The following is a 24,236-nucleotide window of genomic DNA, read 5'->3' as shown; positions in this document are numbered from 1 at the left end:
CTTTTTGGTAAATATTATTAAACTGTACCTGTCGAAATGATTTGCAGCATCCGGGTTACTGTTTGTTATTCGTTTTGAGTGGTTGTTATCTGGGAATAACGACTGGACAATCAGAATTAAGCATTCCAACAAGCCATGCAATGACATTAAATGTATTAAATAAAAAATAACTGGATTGTGTTTGGGAATAACAAAAATAAGATATTTTCTTTTATGACAATAAACATTTGTAGGGGAAATTTCATAATTGTCTTGATAATAATCCAAAAAATTGGCTTCATTTTTTGTTATGCAAAATTTTCTTATGATCTAAACATTTCTTCATGTAATTCAACCCCCAATACAACATCTTTACAATGCACGTCAAATATTTACCTACTTGTATATTATGGTGTGTATTTTACCTTTCGTGCAGTTAAGAAATATCACAGCCATGAGTAATGCGAAGAGAAATAAGAGTATAATTTCCTCTGAAGAGACATTTGAGAAATCTTATTGTTGTCGTGTCGTTGGGTTGTAGAAGGTGTAATTAAGATGGCTCACACACATTCTCTTCATACACATTATACTGAATCTAATCTCCATGTCTAAGACTGTAATGGGTAATTAAAACATAGCAGGGTTGATTTGAATACAGCGCCGATGTGCCAGAAAGCTCAGACAGTGTAGGAGGTGCAGGGGGGAGGTTTGGCACGGATGCAAAAGAACACATTTGTCTCTCATCGTCGCCAAGTGCCACTCCTCTAACACTGCAATGGATGGATTAAGTTTCTGCCTGTTTTTCTTTTGTCAAACTCATGATTCATTTGGAGAATCGATGAATAGGGGTTACCAATGAAAGCCTGCGAGCTTTCGGAGTATGGCTGTGTGCTTCTACTGCTCTTTGGTCTACTTTTGGAGAGAAAAATAACACTTAAGACTTCTATCTACTTACTATATTTCACTGTGAATTCGACGGGGCGCATATATCTGGAAAAAGGCTGGCAACCATTTTGTAGAAAGTAGAAGGAGTGCCCATGCATAGAAAGAACTGTGCCAGTACTACGGTACAAAAATGGTACCACAGTACTGAATGATTGCTATAATCACATACCATGGTATTATCATACTACGTAAAAACTATATTATGATTATGTAAGATGGAGGTATCGTGTCGCTCGACTGCAGGTGTCTGAACTCGGCTTTAACTGGAAGTGTGACACACGGGTAAAGGGTGAAATCGAATCTGAACAGGAAAACACCCCTCCGGCACCAAACAGGTGGATTAACAAGAGCAAACGCTGCTTCTGCTCGTGGAAAATCCAGTTTGCCAACTCTGCAAAGAGTAGGTTTATGAAAAAAAACTATTTGAGTCATGTTCTCTCAGGATTAGAAAGTCAAAGAGATAATAATGTTTCTATACAGGGTGTATTTGTGTGCGTGATACACAGACTTTTTATTACTTCTGAATGACTAAATATCTGCTCAACCTTAAACCTGTCAGTAGTAATTTAATTACAGCAAAAGCAGAGATCTGAAGTGACAGATTTTGCATTCATGTAACGTCTGACACGGTCTGAAAAAAACTCACTTCCACAGATTGATATGTATACTTCCTGAGGCTGGTTGCTAGGGTGTTGCTATGCAGGAGCTAAATGTTTTTAGTATGGTGCTATGCAGCTTGAAGGTTGTTCTGGGTGGTTGCTATGCTAGGTGCTTAAGCGCTCCAAAACGGTTTTAGAACAAAACATGTTTTATGGTCTAAAACGCGTCAATTCGCTTAGAGCGCCTTTAACAGGAATTTATAGGAATTAGCTTAATGATAGCTAGCCTTAAAAAAATGTTATGAAATAGTGCTAGCTTACATTTACATTTAGATATTCCCAAAAGCATCGTTAGCCAATTACTGTCGTAAGTTACGTCGTTACTGACAAAGTTCAACGATTTGGTGTTTCCAGAAACCATAGTTCAAACGAACATTCGCAAGCTGCATCGCAAACTAGTGTGGTTTGAACGACATTTTTTCACCTGTCGTTAGAAGCATAAGTTATTATAATATGTAGACTTACGTTGATCATGCTTTTGAACAAAATAAGCAAAAAACGCAGTGCATTCTATATCCATCATTCTAAATATATACAAATTTTATTTTACATCTTTAAGTCTGTAAACAGAATGAAAGCGTTGCATTTGAAAACTGCGAATGTGCGCAACTCTACGAGCTTTAAGACCCTGGGGAATGCCTGGGAGGAGTGACGTAAGAGGGAACTTGCGCATTAATTAAATATCTTGAAATAAAACAACAAAGAACAAAATCACTGTAACAAAATCAGTCTTTCGATGCAATGTACGTTATTTACAGGAATAATCTGACATTAAATCAATTTGCACGGATTAATTAGTACTTCACCTCCCACCTGACATCATCAACTATGATGTCGAACCAACATGGTTCAAACGACGAATGTGCGACAAATTTAACATTGTTTTCCAGGAAACAGTCTTGACTAGGTAGTTAGTTTCTCCAACTATGCATTGTACTGTGGTGATTCAGCAGCGAGTTACATCGTTGTTCGGGAAATGCACCCCTGGGTGGTTGCTGTGCAGGTGCTAAGGAGTCCTTAAATTTGTTTGCCATGTTGTTATGTTGTTGTTAGATTGTTGCCAGGGACTGGTTAAGCCGAAGCTAAAGCGCTCTAAAATGGGTTTAGCATGCTGCTATGCGGTTGATAGACAGTTTTGAGTGGTTGCTAGGGTGTTGCTATGCAGGTGCTATAGTACTCTTAAATTATTTCTACCACCTTGCTATCTGGTTGTTAGGCTGTTCCGGGTGGTTGCTTTCCCATTCATTTAGCAGACACTTTTATTCAAATGTTTATTCCAACATTTAGTCACAGGAGCTAACAGTAGGTGTAGTACAAGGTCTTTAGATATGATATCAGTAAAAAAAAACACTGATTACTGTAAATGGCTCACATTCCCTTAACCCTCACTGACTGCTGTGCACAAGACCTGCAAATGTTATATAGCCTTTATATAAGAGACTCTTCCCTGCCTGCAGCACAAAATACTGTCAGATATTATCAGGATATTCACCTTCAACATTGACCCGACGCTGTGGCTCACAGCTCCATTACTCCTGAAATACAGGACATTTTATTGATAGTAAATAAAGTCATTCTGCACATTAGTTTTCGGCAAAGCACCTTGCAAATAAAAGGTTTATTTACTACATAACATTTGTTTACTGGAACTGTTACAAATAAACTAAACAAAATCTAAAATATGAATTAAATGTAACAATATCTGGCAACATTATCATTATTTATTTCTTCATAACATATACAGTTTAATGATTAAAGTCAAGTATCACTGTTTATTAAATTATTAATAGTTTGGTTTAAAGAATAAAGTGGATGTATTAATAATTATTCTTAACTGGTGCAGAAAATAAAAAAAATCATAATAATTTAAGGGTTCCAGAGCCTTAAATAAAGACAACACTATTATAGTGCCTTGAATCTGTACTTTTCTAAACCTAGACTAAACAACCACCAAGTAACCGCCCAGAACACCCTAACAACTGGACAGAAATGCCTTAACAACTATCCAACATCCTAGAAAGTGGGAAAACAGCTAAAACCAGCTGAAGGTGGTTGGCTGGTCTTAGATGGTTTAAGCTGGTCTTCCTACCTGACCAGCTCAACCAGCTAAAAAAAGTGGCCAAAACCTCTAAAACCAGGCTGCTTAACCAGCTAAAACCAGACTGGTCTACGCTGGTTTTGTCTTTTTTCGTCAGGGTCAACAATATTTATTTAGAATTACTTCACTGCTCATTGGAATGCTTGATTCTGATTGGCTAGTCGTGCCATTTGCAGGGTTGTTATTCCGAGATAACTACCGCTCAAAACTAATAATACAAGGTCATTTTGAGAGGTACAGTTTAATATTACACAAAAATTAAATATGTATTTTCATAACATTATATAGTAGGCAACATTTGAAGTGGATCAAAATCTTTCATAAAAGTTGTTTTAACATTTTAAACAATACCCGTTCTTGTCTTTGATTTAACTTTTTTGATGCACTTCAAATGTTGACTAGTGTATTTACAAATGATTAAACAAAATAGTGTTTTTGTGACATTTGAACGTCTTGTCTTATCTTACACCGAAAGTAAACAGGTTTTCCTTGTGGAAGGCCTGCATTTGTTAAAAATGAGGTAACAACCTGGCAACCACCCAACACCCTAGTGTCATGTCAATAATCACAGATACTATTGTCATGTTTCTATTGTTTTTTAAAAATAAATTTTTTTTTTTTTGCTTATTTGTTTAAAAGTTTGTTGAAACAAGAATTATAATCTGTTATTAAGTACACCCTTTCATGAAAAAAAAACTTTTCTCTAGTCTTGAAAATGACTAAACGACTAAAATATTGTTGCTGGGAGTAAAATGTGATGATTTTGTTTTTATTTATGAAATGTTAAATTTTTTGGCATGGTTTGCTACACATCACAAAATGCAAATGCAATTTAATTCTTTAAAATTTTCCAGGCAGTATTCAGAGCTTTTCATGGGGACGATTTCCTCACAAAGAGCTGATTGAGTGATTTTAAACCAGGACACAAAACAAGAAGCGAATCGTCCGTGTGAGTGACACGGCAACACGCTGCTCGCCCTGAACTGGGTGAATAAAACTGGCGTTCGTGGACACAGAGAGAATAAAACACATCCTGTCTCCCTCAAGAACAACAACAAAGATAAACTCCTTCGGCAGTCACCGATTGGCTCCGGACAGCCTTCCACTTCTACAGACGTGAAAGACTCGGATCTCCTGAATGAGAAAACTGGCCAAATGTAAAGTTATTTCCTTAATCTGAGCTCTGGAAGAAAAACAGCAGAATTGGCTCCCACACTCGTCTCCTGTCATTCAACCGTCCTTGAATCGAGATCAGTCGGTTCTCTGTCCTCGCTGCGTCTTCTACGTCTACTTGCATTCCTCAAACATTTTACCATCGCTTTACCATAGTAACCCTTATGCAAAACATGGCCCTTCTGAAGAGGAGGGCTTTTGACGACACTTCATCCTCAGGGGTCAGAGTTCATTGGGAAAGACCACCTCCTGGGAACACTAAAGCTTGTCCTATTGAGACATACAATTAAGGTTTGTTACCATGGTGACACCTCTATATGGTTAAGACGGGCGAATGAGAGCGAGAGAAAAAGAAACTGAGAAAGAGAGATTTAAGTCCACCTCGAAAGAAGAAAAAGAGCAGTTGTGTACGAACAACAGGAGGTCTCATATAAACAAGACTACACACTATTACAATTACTTCAGTTTGAAATTATTTCGGTCTCAAAATAAGCATCCTGAGACAAACAAACTGTTGGAGACGGATGTTTAGAAGCTCAACTACCAGAGCTGCACGGTATATTGGAGGGAAAATGCTAAATTATACAGTATGCTGTTTGTTACGATAATACTTTAATACTTAAACAATTTAAATTTAGGACTGCAAGATATTTTGAAGTTATTAAGTGTGCATATCGCAATTAGAGCTGGGTATTGGCAAGGTCCTCGCAATGCGATAAATATCACGATACATGCGCCATTGTACAATGCACCATGATACGATACAATACGTTTTGTTCTGCGGTATATTGTGGTACTTTTTCTTTTTTTTATCAAAAATGTAAAAAAAAAATAGAGCTGATTTTTAAAAACTTTTTTAAGCCAAAGTGCTTCCACTTTAAAAGTCGGCTTTAAAGGTGCAGTGTGTACATTTTAGAGGTTGTGAATTGGAACCAACAGCTCAGTCCACTGCTCAACTCTTGCTTTTGAAACACGTAGAGAAGCTACGGTAGCCGCCACCGGACAAACATGTCATCGTTGGAGACAACTTAGTAAAAAAGTTTGTCTGTTAAGGGCTTCTGTAGAAACATGGCTGCACAAAATGGCGACTTCCATGTAAGGGGACCCTCTGTGTATGTAGAAAAAACGTCTCATTCTAAGGCAATAAACACATAACGATTCATTATAAAAAGGTCTTTATACACCCCTGATAATATAGTTTTGTATATTATTTTGCATTTCTGTCAAGAGATCCTTCTAAAAATTACACACTGCACCTTTAAAAGCTGCAGGCGTTTTAAAATTTTCTACCATTTTCTCACTCCCGCTAACTTCTGAGACATTGACCGAATGGCTGTATATGACAGACAACTGGACAGCGACAACTACAGCAGCGGCGTAGGAGGTCGTTTGACGCACACAGAGGGATTTTTTTTTGTTGTTTTGTAAATCGATAGTAGAGATTGAAATATCGATACACTATCGTGGGAAAAATTTCACGATTGTTAGCTGTATCGATATTTCTGCAGAGCCCTAATTTCAATGGTTTGTAATTACGACAATTATAAAATAATTATACAACAATTTTAGGCCTTCAAAATTGTATGCAGAATTAAACATTTAGTACTTACTAAACCTAAAAAGTTAAACGTATGTTGGTTATATAATTTTCAGTTTTAAAACATATTTTATTATAATTTACATTGATTTTACAAATTTAAAGCATCATCATATCATATGTCATTATATTTAGCCAGTTAATGCTAAATCACATTTCTCTTCAATGTCGTGCATGAAGATTTATTTAAATTATATTAAAATATTTTTGAACTGCAAAAAAACGTAGTACTCTTACGTAGTATTTTCATCTTGTTCTTCATCTTAGAATTTTAAAATTGGGATACATTTACTTGTAAGCAAAGTGGCTTAAGATATTAAAGTGCACTTATTTCATTGCTAAAAAACAACGTTATGTGTGTATTTGGTGTAATACAATGTGTGTTTGCGTGGTTTATGGTTAAAAAACTATTTTTTTCCACATACCGTACATTTTTGTAGCTCCATATTTCGTTCTCTTCCTGAAACGCACGGATTTGAAAAGCGCTGTGTCCCTGATTGCCCAGTTAATCTGTACGTTGTGATTGGTCTGAATACCTCAGACGTCAGCCGGAAATGTGACGCTCCATACCATGTTTGAAAGATTTGCGCACAATGCAATGCTAACAGGAGTTAATATACAGGCTGTGAGTCCAAGCGGGATGAATTATGATAATGTCAGTCTTGTCTACGTCACCAATCCCAGGAAGTAATCTGTTGTCTACAATCCATGTGTTTGTTACAGTCCAAGAAAAGAGATTTACGTTGAAGACGATAACTCATGTCATCATTTACTTTGGGGTTTGTACCTTTTGCATATCGTTAACATGTACCAATACACACTTACACACTAAAAGAAATGTAAAATCATGAATCAGACCATTGGTGCTCTTTAAGATATTATGCAAATCATTGCAATACGATAGTTGCAATATCTTCATTTATTTCAGTATATCTTTTTTCCCTCCCTAAACTACTTAAAAGTCTTCTTAAAATAGCAAAGCTTCATGCATTTATTCATGCAACTCAACATGCATGTCTCCACAATGCTTATAAAATAGCATCTTATACATTCTGTGCATACCGTACACACCTGGATGTCCTGAGACATCTGCCAAAAATGTTCATCAGACTGCGATGAACACACCGACTTATTTTAAAGTACTCACATTATGTTCTGGCTCATTTGTTAACTGGTTGAAGGTGATGACAACTGAATCAATGGCTTAAGAGTTAAAGATTTGTATGATTTTAGAGGTTTAAGTAGCCTTTTAACAAACCACTTGAGATCAAACAAGCTTGTCAGTATGAAGAGAGGAAAATGTCTTCAGCAAAACATAACGCACAAGACATGGATAACATTGATGTATGGTTTATACGGCAGTCTGCACCAATAATCTAACCTCATTCACAGCAGAGAAAGCTTCAGTAAACACTAAAGTAAATTTTTCTTCAGTGGTTAAATCCTTCTGATGAACTCTCAACTAACCTGATGAACTTCACTGATCTGAACGAACTGATCTGCGAAATGAATTTATAATCCCGTTTCTGCACAAAATAGATTCATACTGATGTTATACAGAAGACAAATGAGTGCCAGAAGAGTTGCATTAAAACATGGTTTTACAATTTGATGCAACACTATAACCAATTCATGATGTTGTTGAATAGGAGCAGACAAAACCCAGCACCCCACATAATCAAATAGGGCAAACAGAGAACTGGGGAAAGAGTAGTTAACAGTCTCTGGTTAGAAACATAACTAGCAGGTCATCACTGGGTGATGTAATACACATCCACAGGGAAACATCAACACCCCCAACAGATGATCACCCAACACCTCACAATGCAGACTGGGTCACGTGACCCTGCGACCTACAGCAGGCATCTGACGCTGGCGGCTCTGAAGCGACGGCAGAGAACAACGATAAACGCTTCTGAACCTCGCTGGGGTTAATTGACTGAAACAATGGAGGAAAGCGCATTAGTCCATGCTTCACATCAATCCAGCCATTGTGGGAGATTATTAGGCTGTCGCCTTTATGGAAAACCATTACAGCTTTCGGCACATGGAGTAAAATACCATTCAACAACACTTCATTCCTAAGACGACGCACAGGGTTTCACAATTCACATGTGTGGCTGTTTGCCATTACTTGGATATATTTTTTGGATACAGATGGACTAAAGATGCGTGTGGCACATTTTTATTAAAACAAATACTACTTTTGTAATGAATAAATATATATTTTTATAAATAAATATACATATTTGAATTCATTAGGGTGCACCGATATATCGGCCTATAATCGGTATCGGCTAATAAAAACAAATTTTCCCACTATCGGACATTGGCTGGTTTTTAAACAATCGGCTTATGCCTGATAGTGGGAAAAATTGCTTTTATCAGGGCGGATAATATCCTGGTAATCAAAAGGGGCGGAAAAACGCAGCAAAACTCCTAAAGTATGTCGGGTTGCAAGGGGGCGGAATCTTTCCATGGGAACTTAATCCGGAATTTTGGAAATATTCCACATTGGAAACTTAAATGGAAATTTAGGGTAAATTATATAAACAATATCATATACAAACTTGTTTGGTCATAAGCAAACATTCATGCAAGGTGATACAAATGTTAAAAAAGACGTCTTTGGTGGCAAGATGAGGATTTAAAAAATATTTTTTTTAAACTTGTTTTAAAAGCACGCATCAGGTTTGTTTCAATGCACACAGTGTATTTATGTTAATTTTATGCAATATAAAATTAAATTCGCACAATTTTATGAAAGTTAAGACTGACCTAAAAATTTCAAATGGTGTAACCGCTAATTGCGCCAAAACATGAGAAATATCAAATATTTTATCCACCTTGATGACATGTAAGCATAATCATAAAAAATTTTTTAATATCATTTTATTAGTTATTAATAAATGTAAATTTTAATGCGTTTTTGTAATATTTGTCCTGAAAACAGTGCTGTTTTCTAAATAATCTTTGATTCAAATGATGTAAAAATGTATGTAAAAAAATCATATTACACTAAACTAGATGATTATATTTTATTCCACATTTTTGTATGAATATATTTATATTTTCATTTAAGAAAAAATACGTTACACCAACTGACACAGACCGGTTACACCACATTGACATTTTTGCAATTATCCCCCAAATAATCTTTCAAAATTAAAACCAGAAATTTTAGCCTTGGTCCTCAAAAAAGAGAATGTATGCAAGTAATCTGCAAATGTATTTTGAAATTTTAACCCTTTTACATTTAATCGAACCATACGGACACAAAATAATTAACGTCACATCACTGACAAAGTAGAACTTTAATCGTAACTTTTCATGTCATTTACGTGAATACATGCAAAGATGAACATTTTGACATTATTTTGTGTGCAGGATTCAAGAAATGATCTGTGCATGTTATGGAAGAATGCAACTACATGTAGGGGGTGTGGCCTCAATGGCCCTTCAGTAAGCAGTGTGCATGTGAAACGGCATTTAAGTTCCCTGTTATAGGCAATGCTTTTTTTCAAATTCCCAGTTTATTACCACATATTCTCGTTAATTCCCATAGAAAGTTTCCAGCCTTGAAAACTCCCAGAATTTTGCAACCCTAACCGTGTGATTATTTTGATAATGATAACAGAATTGCAATTTGTATGCTCTGCACTTCTAGGATTAAAAATAATAATAATCGTTTGAAACAATAAGTAAAAACCAAAACTATTGGCTTCTACAGTCATTTAAAGTTACTGAATATCAGTATCGGCACAGAATTTTTTTGCTGGTGCATCCCCATAGTTTATATTTATTAAAATCATTGTTTACAATTCTTTTAATATAACTATTAAACCGCTTATTTTCCCCGTTATAAAATAGGACACAATATCCACCATCACTGTTGGCATAATGACACAGAATGTTTTCCCGCTGACGATTAACAGATCCATTACAGAAAAAACCTGCAGGCAAAATGAAGGATCTCATTACATTTCATACAGTATGGATCGTGATTCATCGAAATAGCTGTGGCAGCCATTAAACTCTGAGAAACTCCTGAGCAAGCATTTACTACAGACTCACACTAATAGGTTTACAAGAGAAACTATAACATCACAAGCTTTTCATTTAGAATTTTAGAAAGGTTCAGGTTATCACAGCCGTCCTTTTCAAAATGCATCTTCAAATGCATAAATATTCAAAATAATGCATGCAAAAATAATGTCTTTATATTTATCACCAGAGGGCAAACACTACTGATAATGAACAATAACAGGATTACATTTCATGACCTAAACATTTAGATCAAAGGAAGGCACCACAGAAATGAATTAGACGGCACACTCGAGTTGAACACACTAGTAGTAAGTGTGACTGATCTATCAATCACAAGATATCAAAAATACCATCAACCCCAAAACTAGCATCTAGAGTTAATAAATAATAATCAGTGCATATTTCAATCATCATAAGCCACCTGCAGTCTAAAAGATTCAAGCTCATCCAACTAGCAACCACAAGCTACCACGACAACAAGCTCCCTGGCAACCCCGCTTCATCTTGCCCACCTGATCCAGGCAGTGTAGAAATAAAGGCTCTCTCACCTCCATGGCCAGAGCGGCCGTCTGCTGGTCATAATGGTTCAGGAGGTTCGGCATGAAGGTGGTATTGTAGGGTAGATCTTGGCACATCCGTAGGCCGATAGACTCACAGGTGAACATGCTGTGACTGCCAGCGGAGTCCATGTGGATGCACGCGCCGGTCGTGAAGAAGGACAGGAACATCAGCGGACCGAAGAGAAACATCCTTCGCAAGCGTCGAGTTCCACCGGACGAAGGTAAATCCAGGATGTGCCCCATTGTTGAATGGCAAAACACAATGGGGCGCGATTGAACAGTTGCACAGGAACACAAGGGTTTATTCTCTACACCGAGATCTGCCACACCCATAGTGTGTAAGGTATACCGTCACAATTCACTTCTTCCATCTCTGTCCTGTTTTCTCAGATGGTCCTCATGGATACCCGCCTGTTGACCTGCGTCTTGGGTCAGTCAACGCTTTGATCTGGACTTGAAGCATTTATATATTTATGAGAGAAACTGTGTTCGGTCAGGGTGGTCTGTCGACGGTGCTACTACCTGTAACAACATATCAGAAATATATTTAAAAACACAAAAAGCATGAAGGTATTGAAAATACTGCTGGATGCTACCAGATTCATGTGCAAATAAACTAATCCAATTTAACAGTTTAACTTCATTAGTTTTGTGCCTGGCAATGCAACCACAGCTTGTAAACCATTACTGTAGTATTTAAACAGATGAGATGACTGTCATAAAACAATAGCAACAATTAACCAGGGTAAATCTCACAAAATGACAGGTCCATCCCAAAAAAAGTCTATTTAATAAATGAAGGAATGCCATTAAACGAAAACTATTTATATCTTTTACATTTGTGACTCACACTTTTATTTATTAATGTCACTGTAAAGAAAATAATGCAACAATGCAAAATGTAATGATAACACTAGATATATACTGTATCTATTTAACAATGTGTGAAGCACAATTCCTTCCAGAAATGAACAATAAAATAATCTGACCCTGTCAATGTAATCTGAAGACATTATATGTAAAGGTCCAGTATCTCACACATTGTGTTTTCACTGTTTAATCTGAATTAACTAAAGTCTGTGTGAATGTCCCAACCCCCTAACAACACGTTTGTGTGAGTCCAAACACACCAACACAAACACAACCAACCCAATATGTAAACAACAACCAACCAATACTCAAACTAACGCATTATAATGACTAACATATATATTAATAGTGATTTAATAATAATTCAAATTAATCTGCACAAGACATATGCATACATGTAAAAATTATTTGTGTATTATTATTAGAGAAAGAATATACATGCATTATATAAATTTGTATTTTTTTGTATTTTGTAATTCTAATGCATCTTCAAATCTAGACATGTCAAATACATGCAATTTGTTTTATATGTTTTATTATACATTTAAATGTTAACATTGTTTGATTATTCTAATGCACCTGCAAAATCCTTATAATAATATTCATAGTATTTCATTATAGAGAAAATCAAACTATAGATTATATATGTTTTTGTAATGTAACATTTTATATTTCATGAAGGACTGCGGCGGGATTTACAGCATGTAAGGTGCTCATGCCTGAATATTGCCAAAACATGCATTTTCACATAAAATCACACATATATGACCGTATAAAACATTTCTGTTAAAAACACAACACATACGGGCTAAACCCAGTGAACTGAGTATGCAACATCATGCACATTAAACTTTACCTTGTCAGAAATCCACTGGTTTTACTCGCGATGTCACAATACAGCGTGTTCGTCCGTCTAGATCCACGCAGCGGCTCTGAATCACGTCACGCGCTGAATTCTGTGTCTCAGTAACCCTACGATAAAAACATTCGGCTCGTGGAAGTTACTTTGTTTTGAGACGCTGATAGATACAGATAATTGTAAACTACTCAAACGTGCGCATGAAGAGCGTCAGGGGCGGCTGGTGTCTTTGCATATTCAAAGCGAAACTCCCCCTCACCTCCTCACTACGACAGAGTCCGCCCCACCTCAAATGTTATTTCTATTATTTTCCGCCAGGGGGCGTTTGGAGGCCAAATCATCATTTGGACCGCAGTCAAATCTTATGTAATTTTTATACCTAAAGAATTCGCTTGTGCTCTATGATGTATAATCTCTCACATCTAATTTAATGAAGAATTTGATTTAAAAAAGGCAATTAAAAATTGCTATAGTTATCTCCTGTATTTTTTAGTCAGAAACGGCTTATTTTGTAGCAATGAATCGTTGATGGTCAGCGCTGAAAATTTTAACACGTCACATGTGACCAAATAAACTCAGCTGACTGATTTAAAAGTATACATAAATAATGATAATGACAACTTTAATAGCCATTTAATTGGAAAAACACTGTTAATCGTTATAAAAAAATATAAATTGCTCGTACCTGGGCTCTAAACCCCGCCCATTTAGAGTTTCTCTTACCATTGGTCCTATCTGATTCTGGCTAGAAAGGATACAGCTACGGCCAAATCTCGCGATATGTTGGTTTTAGGGTTAGGTTTGGAGGTAGGATTGGGATAAAAAGCATAATTTCTGCCTAGGTTGTATACAGATACAACCTAAATCCCGTGAAATGTTGGGTAAAGTCTGGGGCTAGGATTAGGATGAAAACAGCGCTCATCCGGCGAGGTTTCACGAGATTTTGGCCATAGCTATATACCTTCTAGCCACAGGTTACAACCATCATTTCTTATCTTTTTCGACGTCTGTGCGGATAGTAAGCGTAGTAAATGACTTTGACCGGTCTCTATTTAATGTGTAAATTATTTTCGTTTATATGTTTTGTTTCTGTTATGCCGTAAATTGTTTATACTATTTAAGGATTTTTACTTTTTATTGCACTTCTTTTTTTCTAAAGTGTACTTTTAATGTTGATTCTTCTTTTTAATTGAAATTTCTTAATTTTTACTTACTTTATTGTATTTGTTTGCTGCCCTTCTACCCTTGTTCTTGTAAGTTAATAGCAAAATAAGAATTTCAATGTGCCTAGGTGCACATAACAATACAAATCTTAAGTCTATTAGGTTACATATTATAAGACTATTCTTAAACTAAATTAAACAAAGACTAGACTACTGTGACAAAATATTTATAATTTAATACAAAATAGTGCTCAGATCAATTGCAATTATTTTGTATATTTTTCTTTATTTAAAATTGCACAGTGATAATTACATAACACACCTAAAATGAAATGTAGACAGTAAAAATTCAGTCTTCTGCATTGAAATGACAGACTTTTAAAAGATAAAACATATTTCTCTTTAAAAACAAACACACAGCCCTTTTAAATAAAATTATATAGGGATGTGATGCGTCAGCCACATCTCTATGAAACTATTAATTATAATTTCAGTCCTTTAATCCGTTACTCTATTCAAAGTGTGAGATTTACTCAACATCACTGAATCCAATCCAGACTGACAGCTTTTCTTTGGCCTGCAAGTGTTTACTTCATGGCACATTAGGTAGTTTATATTTGATGTTTTTGACATTCTAAGCACAAAAATATATATATAAAAAATAATATGAATGATCAATTTTAAAATAAGGCATCAGCGTGTTTTTGAAATTACACAACAGTGGTGTGTGTCAGTGTTTTAAGGTTTTCATGTAAACACAGACAGTAAACATGTACCACATGAAACACTGTGATCCCTTTGATAACAGAGCACATTAGTAGCAAAGCCTTATGTGCCTTATTTCAGGAGTCTCTCTTTAAGCGCTGGAAGGATGCTCGATGAGACGTTGACCTTGACTTGAATGACCTTGATCAGTCGTTCCTCTTGATGCTAGTGCCTCCTCCTCCAGCTGTGGAAAATTATAATTCTGTGGCTATTCACTTGCATTTATAAACACAATGGCACACAAGCATATGCATACAGTTTCCGTCCGTAAAGTTTAAAATTTGTAATTTATTAATAATATTAAGAATTTGTTATTTATTTTAAAAGAAGAAAAAATATTCAGAAATCGTCCCTAGGTGTCACTGGGCCAGTACCCTTTAAAAATGTCCTAATATGGGGCATTTAGGTACAGACATGTATACATTTGGTGTCAATATGTACCTCTGAGGTACTAATATGAACCCTTTAGTTGCAAAAGTGTACTTTTTAAAAAGGTACCATTCACCCGTTTCTGACAGTGTATCTCTTTGCTAATGTTTGTTGCTAAATAATTTTGCATGCTTAAAATCTTTTTAAGAGATCCCTAAACTCTGCCTTATAAACTCGCTACAGGCCCACAGGTAAATGTCTGGTTATAAAGTATGAGTATTCAGTGTTGTACCTGCTCTCTGATGTAGGTTTTAGAACAGGGTCCAATGCCTCTTAATGTCAGACCCACCACAAAACACCAAACAGACAGTCCAGCCTCTATCGATGTAAACCCAGCACAGGTGAACCACAGAGCCAAGGTTGTGTCCTGGATAAATACAAACACAATTTGACAAATAAACTACTTTTGATCAAACGCCACAACTATAACTTATGTAAACAATTCGGCAAACAGAATAGTTTGAGATTTTTATGGTTGTATTATCACCAGGGGCATAATCGGTATAAGACCTCAGATGTGCCCTGGCAGGAAGACTCACATAGATGCGCGTGGCATCAAAAGGACAGTCGACGATGACCGGAGATCGTGCATTGACGGGCGTGTTAGTGGAGTTACATCCTTTCATGAGGACGCTTCCATCACCTGCTATGGTCAGACTGATTGCCAGAAGAAGTCCAATCAAACACGCTGCAGACAGAAGAGCGTTCACACAGGAACTCACCAACAGACTGATTTGCTACACAAAAACACAACTGTGTTAGACACTTCAAATTACAACACTTAAATCAGTTGATTACTAATACACAAACAAAACATTACTTACTAGTTTCACGTTGGAAATATTTCTTGAGACTAATATTGCAACAATTCCACTTGCAATACTCTGAGAAGTAATAAGTAGATATCTTCATTCAGTTTCAGGACATTTAGGATACATTTTCTAATAAATGTAAAGCATATTGACATATATAATAATAATACAGAGTAACTCACTAGCAGTCCAGATGTGACAGATATGATGTTTGATACGGTATACTCTGTTGAGATGTCATTGCTGGGTTTGGATATATGTCTCAACACACTTCCATGAACAATGGCACTCAGAATGAAATTAATATGACCGACAACGATGAGGGTCAAACCTTTCTTCATCAACCTGCCAGGACCCTTCTCCTTGTCTGCAATTGAAATGACTCGTTTATGATATTCAAAGAAAAGTATTTTAGCAAAAAGTATGAAAGTGATTTGTTTTCATAATAAATACAGTATAGCCGATGTATTTGGTCAGTGATATAGTTTTGGCCATATTGGAAATAGCATGAAAAACTGCGTGAATGTATGTTGCATATGTAAAATACTAAAATGAAGTTAATGTTTGTCATGTTAGGATGTCATGTTGTATTATGTGTTTTAGGTTTTTATCTCTGTGCTTCTCTGTTGAATGATAAATAGAAAAGATTCAATCCATGTTCAATTAAATGATTGGACAATATACTAGCAAGAACACCTTAATGATGTTAAACGGTGCTATTTTAAAACATGATTTAAAAAAAAAATAAGTACGTTCAAACTAGTAAGCAAGTAATAAATAAGTATGCGTATGAATAGTTGTTTGTTAATCTATTGGACAAAAACACTGTTAGTGCATTCCCAATAATAAGCAGAGATGCTGTATACAGTGAATAGCAAGTACACATATACACAACAATATTCAGAGGCGGACACTACTTAAGTATTTTTACTTTCTACATAAAAGTAAATTTTCAAGTATTCGTATTTTATCAGTGTTTTTCTTTGGAAAACATACATTCCAAAGCATATTATCATAATTTTTATGCCACTACATTTCATGATTTCAAGTTTTTAGTTTATATTCAATATTTAAGTACATTAAACATCTAGTAATTTTTTTACTTTTACTTAAGTAAAAAGTATTTTCGTACTTTTACTCAAGAAAAGTAAAAGTACACAATTTTTATGTAATTAGGTATTAAATCAATTGTAATATGCAATATAAAAGGAATACACGGTATGATTCTATGCTTTAGAATGTAGTGAAATTTTTTTTGTAAAGTAAAGTAATTTTTTTCCAAAGTCAAACACTCTGATAAAGCGCAGATGCTTGGAAAATGTAACTAAAATACTCAAGTAGTGTCCACCTCTTATTTACATAAGCCCAAACGCATTTGAATAGTTAGGTCACAATATTAACGTTTTTGCATTTGTTCTTCTTAAAAATCTATCCAGCTGCTAAAAATAATCTTTTAAATCTACTTTAAATTAATAATACGTGACCAAATATTACGCTGCAAACTTCGCCATTGCAGATAACAAAACCCCGATTGTTATAAACTCGGCAATCCCTTTAAACAGCTTCAGTTAAACTATAAATCAAGTTTAACTACTATAAAATTAATAAAGAAAGTAATGATTCTCTTACCGAAGCCACACATGTTAGTATCCGTGTAAATAATCAGTGTTTTGAAGGAAAACTTTGATTACACGCGCACTTTCCTTCCTTCAAGATCGGTGACGTCACACAGAGCTTACCTGTGCTGCGGAAGTGGGCGGAGTCAGAATACAAAGGTCTTTCAATGCAAATGTAACCGCAACTGAAAGAGTGAAAACAAAGGCATCCTGAAATAAATACATCTACAATAAATACAAAAGTTAGAAAAAAAAAACGGCATAAATAAATAACACAACTTGGCGAAAGCTTGCAAAAATAAACATTTACAATGATATTATTTACTGAAAACAGGCCTAAGCATTGCATATTGTTAAAACGTTTTATTCAATTATATTTATTATAAATGTATCATAATGACTCCACCTATTTTAGAGGTTATTATTGTTGTGCAATAAATAAGGTTGCACATTGTATATCACACTTTCACTTCCGTTTGTGAAATAAAGTTAATATTTTTTTTAATGTCATGAGAGAAAGTTTTTTTTATAACAGATCTGTATGAAGAGAAGATTTTAGGGTGTGTGTGGAAATAATTCACAACTAGAATAAATTTAGTCTGATAATGTTACCAGATCTGTTGCCAATGTTAATCATTTCAACAATGAAAAATATACATCAGTGTCCAAAGTCCTCAAACGTTTAATGGGCACGCCCCACAGTATAAAGAGCACCCAAACAATACAAATATTGTAAAGCAAATAAAGATAAAGCAAGAGTATATCACCAAAACAAGAACTATGATAACAATACTGAACGAATAGCAACATAGGCAAATATTTTTGTCTTCATTTTAATTATACAAGTGTAAAAAGACAAACACAAAATATGGAGGATGAATAAATGACTCAACTGTAAATAAAAAACAAACAAAAAAATGTATAAATACAGAAATAGTAGCAATTAATGTATTAAAATGTAGACAAATTTAAAACAATCGTGCAATTACACCCCTTTTCATGACCAAAGAATGTTTTTATGAATTTCTGCATTTATTTATTAATACCAAAGAATTTTTTTTGTCCTCCATAACAAAAACTTGAAATAGATAAATACAAACCTAAACCTTAAACCACAGCGACCCACAGTGGCTTTCAGCAAATATTACACTGAAGCAAAGGGGTCATCTGAAGGTCACGGGCTGGAGAACAGCTATGGTTCTCAACCATGAGATGGTGCCCCAGTTTTATGACATTATTTAAAATACATTAATTCATCACAACTTCTGGGCAATTAAACCTAGGGAAAAAAGGCACTACATTGTATAATTTTTTTTTTTTAATTCAAATTCAAAGTTTGAGATTGTTTCATGTCATGCATTTTCTTTTGGGGGGCATGAAAGGATGTACCCTAAGGGGGGAGGCACACACCGAAGTTTGAGAACCACTTTAGATGTGTGTTAAAAATGTATTTAATGAAAACACAATCACAGCATAGAAAGTCAGAATGTTTTTTTATTTGAACTTTACCGTATGCTAAACGTTCACCTCGGTACAATAAACAAATACAAATACTCACACTAAAAACCAAACCTACAGCTCTGGAGCCAACTTAACCGGAGTTGGCCAGGAATCTCAGAATATTGCATATAAACAACACAATGAGCTCCAAACAGTGCGTTTCCACATAAAGAACCCAAAAGAAGAACAGGAACACAGGAGAGTTTGGTTACAAAAACATTAAACTAGACAAATACAAATCTAATTTAACTGCCGTACGTTCAACACCAAAACACACTGGATGTCTGATCTATAAAAATACCTCGGAGTGAGCAGGGGGTGGGCTGACAGAAAAGAGCAAATATATAATCGGGAGTTGCCGCTTTTTTCCTTGGAATAACTTGTCATGTTCCTGAGATGGGTTTCTTTCACTCCAGTTTTCTGTGTAAGCTGCCATCTAATGGAGTTTTAAAACATTGAAATCAAATGTGAAAACAAAATAATTTTCCTTACCGAAATCAACTCCCATTTTTTAGAAACCAACATGTTCATAATTCATAAATCCCGACAACCCCTCAATTTTAAAAAGGAAAACATTATAGATCAGTACAACAGTGTGCTCTCGGCTCTTAAATAGGAGTGATTTCTGAGCTGGTGGTTTGTAAAATTTGTGCAATTCTGTAAACGAGAGGACAAAATGTGGGAAAAAAAGTAAATAATTACATTATTATCTTCATTTCTGCAGGAAACCACTCTGTCTGTTCCCTTAATAGATACACTGTATATTTATATATATATATTTTTTTTATTACCAAGAATTTTTAACACTAAAACAAAGAGGACAAGCACTAAATTTGTAGATGTAAAGAAATGAACGATGCTTATAATGCAGAAACCTAAAACCTAGTAACCGCTGTCGGAAGGGAATTGCGTTACATGCCCCTATAAGGCAAAGAGGAAGAAGACAAGTGCATGACATACAGTATGATGTCAACATTTCAAGCTCTGTGATTGGTAAAGAAGAGGAGTGGCCATCGCAGTTCACCACGCCTCCCAACAAGAAAGCACCGCCCACCTGCAGTAGAACAGGTGGAAATGATGTCCTCCCCTCGAATATGAAGACAAAACAAACCGTAACAGAACAGAACCACCAAACTTTCTGGGTTAAAAAAATAAAAAAAGTACAGAACAGAAAAACATTAAAACCGATCTGGAAAACGAGACGTCTGTGTCTCCGGTGAAGTGCGGGACAGCTGATTGCTTGTTCACTCGTTTACTGTCTCTGATTTGCAGTTTTGCTGAATGACAGACTCCCACGTATCGCTCGGTGGCGGGAGTCGCGTGGTCGCAGTGGTTACGACTTGGCGAGGTGTTCTCTGTGCTCGTTGTGTTTTAGGAGCTGGGTTGGGGAAGGAGTGAGGCTGGGCTGGGCACCAGGAGGAAGGGGATGGGCACTGGGGACCCCGCCAGGTATCATGCCCTCTAACTGACCACCCATGCCACCAGGAGACACGCCCACCACACCAGGAGGAAACCTGAAGACCAGGAAAACAGATTTACAAGTGCACACAAAAACATGACTAAGAAGTAAGAATAGTAATGGTAAAAGGCAATAAAAAAACAAGATGACAATGAAAGTGTGAATGACATCCCCGACTGTGACTGTCAGAAAACACCGTACTTCATCTTTTATATTTACCTGTCATTGTTTAGGTATACATTTTGTCTTGCAGGCCGCCAGGTGAGACGGCTGGCAGAGGCGGGGCGACTCTGCTGAATGAGAGAACCAATCAGACTGAGTTTACATACATATGTGGTTCACATGTGCGTTTGGGAATGAAAGGAATAGGTCTCCAAAATGTGCCCATTTCATGTGCTCTCTCTGTTACACTGCAAAAAATTATTTTCAAGAAAAAAAATTCTTAGTATTTTTGTCTTGTTTACAGTAAAAATATCTAAAAAATTCTTAAATTAAGATGCTTTTCTTGGTGAGCAAAACGACCCAAGAAAAAAAATCTAGTTTTTAGACCAAAAATATCAAATTTAAGTGATTTTGTGCATAAAACAAGCAAAAAAAATCTGCCAATGGGGTTAGAAAAATATCTTGAAAATTTTTCTTAAACACTAAATTCAAGAAAAATTCATTTTGCAGATTTTTGCTTGTTTTAAGCACAAAATCACTTAAATTTATTATTTTTGGTCTAAAAACTAGACTTATTTTCTTGGGTCGTTTTGCTCATCAAGAAAAAGCATCTTAATTTAAGAATTTTTAGATATTTCTACTGAAAACAAGAGAAAAAGACATTCTTTTCTTGAAAATAATTTTTTTTACATAGTTTTGCAGTATGTTCAAAAACAGCACATGGGTTTGGCTTTATAAATTCCAAGTCTTTTTTAGGGTGAATGGTTCCTTTAGTTGCATAAAAATTGAGGTGTTAAGTAAGAAGGGAAAAGATCGGAAAGAAGATTGAGGTGTTATTACAATATGTAGGGGTTAGAGTTCATTTACATACTGTACGTCACATGCTAATTTGCGATTATGAGGAATAACATTAACAAAACACAGACTTCATGGCATCACGAAGCATGTTTGTACCGGCTGACTGCTCACACAGTGAAATTCAAGTGCCCCTCAGATGGATTTTCTAAATTTACCTTTATTGCAGTGTGTAATGTAGCTGCCCATCAATGTAAACAGTCTGCAAAGTTGTTCGTCTGAAAGTACACCATAAATAAAGTTATTGTCTTCCAAAATAAGGACACGACTCTGAATCGCCTTAACGAGTCGTCGGTAACTTAAATCTTTCTGTTACGGGTCTACGTAACTAAGTAACACATTTGCATGGTTTAGCGCAAACGTTGTCTACACTGACCCGCCCTAAAACACAACAGCTAGTTTGTGTGGTTCACGCAGTGATTACAACTTGATGACTGTGTTGCTAGATTTAGCGAGTTTTTACAAAAAAGCGCCTAGCTAGACATCTAGTGACTTTCATTAACTTTCATTAACTATTTCAAACTTGTTTCATTGTCTGACAACAAAAGCAAAAACTTTTTTAGGCATTCGTCTGTATTAACTCTTACCCCACCAGTGTTTTTAAAGAAAATAGCCAGCGGCAGCATTTTATATGATTTTTCATCCAGAAAATGTTCTTCTTTAAGTATATAAACATACAATATATCAAATGAAAGAACAGACCCCCCCCAATTTTTTTTTTGTATCACAAATATGGTAGGTTTCTTAAAAAATACACAATTTTCTACCATTTTTACTGTTTTTGGATCAGTGGATGCTTCATGTTTTATAAGTCAGGTAGGAGTGCCACCTAGTGGATAATAGCGGAAATATATATTGGCAGGGAAGCGTTTTCTTGAAATTGATGCAATAACTCATAAAGAGTTATAGTTATATATAGTTGTGACAATTCAGAGAGTAAGAGAAACATGAAACAGATTTGATGCTCCAACATAGTCAGAATGCAAATATGACGTGATGATGTCACCGATATGCTAATTATGTAATGATGTAATCTAGCAACATTTAGCGACTTTCCAAGCAGGATTTCGCTACTCTTCATTGAAAATAGTTGGCAACACTAAGTTCACGTCATGTTGACAAGAGAGGCTTGTGTTTCATGCAGTTTAATCTCTGCCTAAGTTGCAAAGTTTCAAAAGATGTAACGCACTTGCATTTTAATCAATAAACTGTCTGTCGTGCATATGAGCAATGATTAAAGATTATAGAAAGATGTTGGTTTACAAACTGTAATATGTCAGTCAGTCACTTTTGTGTATGCATGTTTGTACCATTATAATGGGCGTTTCGTTTCCGGCACACGCTGTATGTGGAAAAAAACAGACTACGCTCACGGAAATGAGGGGTTTAGACAGACTGAACCTTGTATGCATTTAAACCTGTTATTTTAGGAAACTTTTATATACCATCTGAGGGACACTTTAATGTTGGAGAATCTTTAAGTGATCTTCAGACTATTGTGAATCTGATGGGAAAAGGAGGTGTCTGAAATCATAACACACTGAAGGATGAATGATATAAGGGGTTAATGTGTGATGTATGAAATGAAAGGGGTTTGTTTCTCACCTGTAGGCTCCACCGTTGAGCTCCGGATGTACCTGCTGCTCCATCACTCCCCATGGCGCTGTGGTAACAAAAAACTCTTTGTTGACGCAGTTTCTGAGGCTGTCCGGGATACGACCTGAAACCAGAACAAACCAGCAAAATGAAGACAGAGACTCGCTTTGAATTTCATAAAAGAGCTTCTAGTGTATAAAACTAGTGTAAAAAAGATTTTCCAAACTTATTAGCATCTTCCTTTACACAAAATTCTCAAAAAAAACGCTGTACTCATTTAACACTGAATGAATAGCAGAATATATTTTTAATACATATATTTAGTAGCTATTGAAGATCATACCGGTGATGGCCCTGCGGATCTCAGTGGCCGCGGCTTCTCTCATCTCTAGTGACGCTTGCTCGCTGTACCACGCTGTGTGCGGTGTGCAGATCAGATTGGGTGCGTCTTTCAAGGGACCCTGAGAAAAACTGAGAATCCCAAAACACAAGAGATATGTATTAAGACACTAGGACAATTTTGTCTTCTGGTTGCAATTCTGGTGACTGTTTGCGTGGCATGGCAAATATTACCTGAAAGGTTCAGACTCATGGACATCAAGGGCGGCCCCCCGTATTCTTCCCTCTTTCAGAGCCTGTGCCAGGGCTTTTTCATCGACCAGACCTCCGCGAGCTGTGTTCACAAGAAACGCTCCCTGTCGCATCTAACAAAGCACAGTACACGTAACATTTACACACAAATCTCCACAGATGCCTTTAAAGTTCAGTTTGCACTGCGGCCACTGGATGGCGCTCATGTTAAAGGTATAGCGGATTTTCGTTTTCCGGGTGGATCACCACTGTTATTGGTCATCCCAGATGTCAATCATTCTGATTATATGTTGACGTATAACCGTCGTACGTGCTCGCCTCTACTTTCGCTTTCTGCACATGCGCACTTTCACGTGTATGTGTGTTGTGCTACGGTTTCAACCATTCATTGAAGGTCGCGTTCTCACTGTGTTTTTTTCAAAATGTCTGAGGGTCGCAAGAGAAAAAGTGTCTACGAATTGTATGACAAGAAGAGAAAGGACTATAAATAAAGAAACAAGA

The 24,236-nt window shown here is 36.0% G+C and overlaps 3 protein-coding genes across 9 annotated transcripts in view; all 3 read right to left on the bottom strand.

Moving 5' to 3' along the window:
• fzd3b (frizzled class receptor 3b) overlaps positions 1–13,076 on the bottom strand; it is a 31,510-nt gene extending 18,434 nt beyond the window's left edge. Inside the window, exons 1-2 of the mRNA XM_065254018.2 lie at positions 12,785–13,076; positions 11,047–11,580 (exon numbers count right to left, since the gene is read on the bottom strand). Of these exons, the coding sequence (XP_065110090.1) occupies positions 11,047–11,391 (345 nt within the window). The 5' untranslated portion in view covers positions 11,392–11,580; positions 12,785–13,076. The remainder of the gene's footprint in view (positions 1–11,046; positions 11,581–12,784) is intronic.
• A 1,156-nt stretch (positions 13,077–14,232) lies between these two features.
• On the bottom strand, positions 14,233–17,719 carry krtcap3 (keratinocyte associated protein 3). Its single transcript, XM_065254029.1, has 6 exons — positions 17,586–17,719; positions 16,139–16,323; positions 15,969–16,028; positions 15,684–15,881; positions 15,377–15,511; positions 14,233–14,899 (listed from the first exon to the last, which is right to left on the bottom strand). The coding sequence occupies exons 1-6, from the start codon at positions 17,596–17,598 to the stop codon at positions 14,807–14,809; spliced, it is 684 nt and encodes a 227-aa protein (XP_065110101.1). The 5' UTR covers positions 17,599–17,719; the 3' UTR covers positions 14,233–14,806.
• A 1,329-nt stretch (positions 17,720–19,048) lies between these two features.
• Positions 19,049–24,236, bottom strand: part of ctbp2a (C-terminal binding protein 2a) — a 49,058-nt gene continuing 43,870 nt past the window's right edge. For 2 of the 7 annotated variants that reach the window (XM_065253987.2, XM_065254005.1), the window contains 5 exons: positions 23,718–23,848; positions 23,488–23,615; positions 23,154–23,268; positions 20,751–20,821; positions 20,451–20,586 (listed from right to left, as the gene is read on the bottom strand). In XM_065253987.2, coding sequence (XP_065110059.1) covers positions 20,761–20,821; positions 23,154–23,268; positions 23,488–23,615; positions 23,718–23,848 — 435 coding nt within the window. In that variant the 3' untranslated portion in view covers positions 20,451–20,586; positions 20,751–20,760. Of the gene's footprint in view, positions 20,587–20,750; positions 20,825–21,706; positions 21,767–23,153; positions 23,269–23,487; positions 23,616–23,717; positions 23,849–24,236 lie in introns of all 7 variants that reach the window. The other 5 variants (XM_065253971.2, XM_065253973.2, XR_010527661.2 and 2 more) reach the window with 4 other exon arrangements.

The sequence above is a fragment of the Paramisgurnus dabryanus genome, chromosome 17, assembly GCF_030506205.2.
Source record: "Paramisgurnus dabryanus chromosome 17, PD_genome_1.1, whole genome shotgun sequence".
In the NCBI taxonomy this organism is placed as follows: Eukaryota; Metazoa; Chordata; class Actinopteri; order Cypriniformes; family Cobitidae; genus Paramisgurnus; species Paramisgurnus dabryanus.
The sequence above is the reverse complement of the archived record's forward strand: the minus strand, read 5'-3'. Positions and strand labels throughout refer to the sequence as shown.

What these genes read in the sequence shown, in the direction of transcription:
- krtcap3 (XM_065254029.1), bottom strand. An exon ending in ATATTTCCAACGTGAAACTA is followed by an intron (nt 15,882 to 15,968) that starts GTAAGTAATGTT and finishes GTTTTTGTGTAG; the next exon opens with CAAATCAGTCTGTTGGTGAG. An exon ending in AAACCTACATCAGAGAGCAG is followed by an intron (nt 14,900 to 15,376) that starts GTACAACACTGA and finishes AATTTTCCACAG; the next exon opens with CTGGAGGAGGAGGCACTAGC.